Source organism: Heptranchias perlo, chromosome 25 (genome assembly GCF_035084215.1).
Source record: "Heptranchias perlo isolate sHepPer1 chromosome 25, sHepPer1.hap1, whole genome shotgun sequence".
NCBI lineage: Eukaryota > Metazoa > Chordata > Chondrichthyes > Hexanchiformes > Hexanchidae > Heptranchias > Heptranchias perlo.
The window spans coordinates 47278493-47283369 of record NC_090349.1 but is presented as its reverse complement, the minus strand read 5'-3'; the positions used below and the strand labels follow the sequence as shown (position 1 = coordinate 47283369).

At 51.6% G+C, this 4877-nt stretch overlaps 1 protein-coding gene across 1 annotated transcript; it reads right to left on the bottom strand.

Moving 5' to 3' along the window:
• Nucleotides 1-3498: 3498 nt before the first annotated feature.
• On the bottom strand, nt 3499-4278 carry LOC137342329 (uncharacterized). The gene has a single exon (XM_068006267.1). It carries the CDS (start codon nt 4276-4278, stop codon nt 3499-3501), a length of 780 nt encoding a protein of 259 aa, XP_067862368.1.
• Between the last annotated feature and the right edge of the window lie 599 nt (nt 4279-4877).

Sequence of the window (4877 nt, the reverse complement as noted above, 5' to 3'; positions counted from 1 at the left end):
GTAAAGACAGATGCAAAGTACTCATTTAGTACCTCGGCCATCCCCTCTGCCTCCATGAGTAGATGGTCCCTCCTTTTGGTCTCACCCCTCCTCTTACTACCCGTTTATTGTTTACATTCCTATGGAAGACTTTTGGATTCCCTTTTATGTTGGCCACCAGTCTATTCTCATACTCTCTCTTTGCCCTCATTTCCTTTTTCACTTCCCCTCTGAACTTTCTACATTCAGCCTGGTTCTCACTTGTGTTATCAAACTGACATCTGTCATAGGCCCCTCCCCCTGTCATATGCCTCCTTCCTCGTCGGGCTGGAAACATCCTGGTCAAGAAAGTTCTCCTGAGCACACTTCAGAAATTCCTCCCCCTCTTCGCCCTTTACACTATTACTATCCCAGTCTATATTAGGATAGTTGAAGTCCCCCATTATCACTCCTCTACAGCTCTTGCACCTCTCTGTAATTTCCTGCAAATTTGCTCCTCTATCTCCTTCCCACTAGTTGGTGGCCTATAGAATACACCCAGTAGTGTAATGGCACCTCTATTGTTTCTTAACTCCAACCAAATAGATTCTGTCCTTGACCCCTCCAGGACATCCTCTCTCTCCAGCACTGCAATATTCTCCTTAATCAATACTGACACCCACCCCTCCTTTCTTTCCTTCCCTATCTTTCCTGAACACCTTGTATCCAGGGATATTTAGTACCCAATCCTGCCCTTGTTTGATACAGGTCTCCGTTATCGCCACAACATCATATTCCCATGTGGCTATTTGTGCCTACAGCTCACCGACCTTGTTTACCACACTTTGTGCGTTTACACAATGCACTGCAAACCAGTCTTAGACCTTCTTGTACTCTCTCTTAGTCTGATCCCACCTAAATGTATCCCAGGACGTTATGGGAGGTTAGGGAGGAAATTGCGGGTCCCCTAGCAGAGATATTTGAATCATCCACCGCTACAGGTGAGGTGCCTGAAGATTGGAGGGTAGCAAATGTGCCTTTGTTTAAGAAGGGCGGCAGGGAAAAGCCTGGGAACTACAGACCGGCGAGCCTGACATCTGTAGTGGGTAAGTTGTTAGAGGGTATTCTGAGAGACAGGATCTACAGGCATTTGGAGAGGCAGGGACTGATTAGGAACAGTCAGCATGGTTTTGTGAGAGGAAAATCATGTCTCACGAATTTGATTGAGTTTTTTAAAGGGGTAACCAAGAAGATAGATGAGGGCTGTGCAGTAGACGTGGTCTACATGGACTTTAGCAAAGCCTTTGACAAGGTACCGCATGGTAGGTTGTTACATAAGGTTAAATCTCACGGGATCCAAGGTGAGGTAGCCAATTGGATACAAAATTGGATTGACGACAGAAGACAGAGGGTGGTTGTAGAGGGTTGTGTTTCAAACTGGAGGCCTGTGACCAGCGGTGTGCCTCAGGGATCGGTGCTGGGTCCGCTGTTATTTGTTATTTATATTGATGATTTGGATGAGAATTTAGGAGGCATGGTTCGTAAGTTTGCAGATGACACCAAGATTGGTGGCATTGTGGACAGTGAAGAAGGTTATCTGGGATTGCAACGGGATCTTGATAAATTGGGCCAGTGGGCCGATGAATGGCAGATGGAGTTTAATTTAGATAAATGTGAGGTGATGCATTTTGGTAGATCGAATCGGGCCAGGACCTACTCCGTTAATGGTAGGGCGTTGGGGAGAGTTATAGAACAAAGAGATCTAGGAGTACAGGTTCATAGCTCCTTGAAAGTGGAGTCACAGGTGGATAGGGTGGTGAAGAAGGCATTCAGCATGCTTGGTTTCATTGGTCAGAACATTAAATACAGGAGTTGGGATGTCTTGTTGAAGTTGTACAAGACATTAGTAAGGCCACACTTGGAATACTGTGTACAGTTCTGGTCACCCTATTATAGAAAGGATATTATTAAACTAGAAAGAGTGCAGAAAAGATTTACTAGGATGCTACCGGGACTTGATGGTTTGACTTATAGGGAGAGGTTGGATAGACTGAGACTTTTTTCACTGGAGAGTAGGAGGTTGAGGGGTGATCTTATAGAAGTGTATAAAATAATGAGGGGCATAGATAAGGTAGATAGTCAAAATCTTTTCCCAAAGGTAGGGGAGTCTATAACGAGGGGGCATAGATTTAAGGTGAGAGGGGAGAGATACAAAAGGGTCCAGAGGGGCAATTTTTTCACTCAAAGGGTGGTGAGTGTCTGGAACGAGCTGCCAGAGGCAGTAGTAGAGGCGGGTACAATTTTGTCTTTTAAAAATCATTTGGACAGTTACATGGGTAAGATGGGTATAGAGGGATATGGGCCAAGTGCAGGCAATTGGGACTAGCTTAGTGGTATAAACTGGGCGACATGGACATGTTGGGCCAAAGGGCCTGTACTATTTCTTGCTCTATCTGTCTCTCCTGATCCTTTGTGCACCTTGTTTCTCCTTTCCGATACTACATCCTGGTGCCCATCCCCCTGCTCCCCTCCAGCACGAGCAAACCTCCCCACGAGGATATTGGTCCCGGCCCTGTTGAGGTGCAACCCGTCCGGCCTGTACAGGTCCCACCTCCCCCAGAACCGGTCCCAATGTCCCAGGAATCTAAAGCCCTCCCTCCTGCACCATCTCTCCAGCCACACATTCATCTGCTCTACTCTCCTATTTCTATACTCACTAGCACATGGCACCGAGAGTAATCCAGAGATCACTACCCTTGAGGTCCTGCTGGTTAATCTTTTTCCTAACTCCTTAAACTCTGCCTGCAGGACCTCATCCCTCTTTCTACCTATGTCGTTGGTACCGATATGGACCACGACCTCTGGCTGTTCACCCTCCCCCCGCGCAGAATGTTCTGCAGCTGCTCAGCGACATCCTTGACCCTGGGACCAGGGAGGCAACTTTCCATCCTGGAGTCACGTCTGTGGCCGCAGAAACGCCTGTCTGCTCCCCTAACTATCGAATCCCCGATCACTATCGCTCTCCTGACCTTTCTCCTCCCCCCCTGTACAGTTGAGCCACCCATGGTGCTGTGGTCTTGGCTCTGGCTGCGCTCCCCAGAGGAACCCTCTCCCTCACCAGTATTCAGTGAGATGCCCTCAGGGGATTCCTGCACTACCTGCCTGCTCCTCGTCTGTCTGGCGGTCACCCAGTCCCTCTCTGCCTGCACTCTCTTAAGCTGCGGAGTGACCACCTCCTGAAACGTGCTCTCCTTGGAGTTCTCAGACTCGTGGATGCTCTGCAGTCACTCCAGCCGCTGCTCAAACCCCGAGACCCCCAGCTCGAGCTCCACCAGCTGACGACACTTCCTGCACCTGTGGTTGTCCAGAACACGGGGACCGTCCTGGAGCTCCCACAAAGCACAGGATGGGCAGTCCACGGGGCTGAGGTTCGGTGCCTGGCCTCCGTTTATTCGATTATTAACTCAACGTCCCAGGAATAAAGTAAAGGCTTAAAAATAACTCTCACCAGCTGCTCACCAATCAGCTCCTTCCCTTCTGCTACTCTGCCCCCGAGCTCCAGCCAATCAACGACCTGTTGTCCTGCGACGTCACTCCTTGTTTTTTTTTCAATTCCACTGAATGTCGTTCCGTTCCCTCGTCCTCCATTCCCTCCTCCTCCATTCCCTCCTCCTCCATTCCCTCCTCCTCCTCCGTTCCCTCCTCCTCCGTTCCCTCCTCCTCCTCCGTTCCCTCCTCCTCCATTCCCTCCTCCTCCGTTCCCTCCTCCTCCTCCGTTCCCTCGTCCTCCATTCCCTCCTCCTCCTCCGTTCCCTCCTCCTCCTCCGTTCCCTCCTCCTCCTCCGTTCCCTCCTCCTCCGTTCCCTCCTCCTCCTCCGTTCCCCCCTCCTCCTCCGTTCCCTCCTCCTCCGTTCCCTCCTCCTCCTCCGTTCCCTCGTCCTCCATTCCCTCCTCCTCCTCCGTTCCCTCCTCCTCCTCCGTTCCCTCCTCCTCCTCCGTTCCCTCCTCCTCCGTTCCCTCCTCATCCGTTCCCTCGTCCTCCGTTCCCTCGTCCTCCTCCGTTCCCTCCTCCTCCGTTCCCTCCTCCTCCTCAGTTCCCTCGTCCTCCATTCCCTCCTCCTCCTCCGTTCCCTCCTCCTCCTCCGTTCCCTCCTCCTCCTCCGTTCCCTCCTCCTCCTCCGTTCCCTCGTCCTCCATTCCCTCCTCCTCCGTTCCCCCCTCCTCCTCCGTTCCCTCCTCCTCCGTTCCCTCCTCCTCCTCCGTTCCCTCGTCCTCCATTCCCTCCTCCTCCTCCGTTCCCACCTTCTCCGTTCCTTCCATTCCCGCCTCCTCTGTTCCGCCTCCATCATTCCCACCACCTCCTCCATTCCAGCGTCCTCCTTTCCCTCCTTCTCCGCTCCCGCTCCCTCCGCTTCCTCCACCTCCGTTCCCGCTCCCTCCTCCTCCACTCCCGCTCCCTCCGCTTCCTCCACCTCCGCTTCCGCTCCTCCTCCTCCACTCCTGCTCCCTCCGTTCCCTACTCCTCCCCTCCCGCTCCCTCTGCTCCCTCCTCCTCCGCTCTCACTCCCGCCTTCTCCGCTACTCCAGGGAAGATGGGACTGAGTGTAAAATATCAAGTTTGCTGACGATACAAAGCTCGGTGGGAAAGTAAGCTGTGAGGAGGACACAAAGAGTCTGCAAAGGGATATAGACAGGTTAAGTGAGTGGGCAAGAAGGTGACAGATGGAGTATAATGTGGGGAAATGTGAGGTTATTCACTTTGGCAGGAAGAACAGAAAAGCAGAATATTTTTTAAAAGATGAGAAACTATTAAGTGTTGGTGTCCAGAGAGATCAGGTGTCCTCGTACAAGAAACACAGAAAGTTAACTTGCAGGTACAGCAGGCAATTAGGAAGGCAAATGGTATGTTGGCCTTTATT

Coding starts and splice junctions, on each gene's coding strand:
- LOC137342329 (XM_068006267.1), bottom strand. CDS start 4,278: ATGGAAGGAACGGAGAAGGTGGGAACGGAGGAGGAGGAGGGAATGGAG.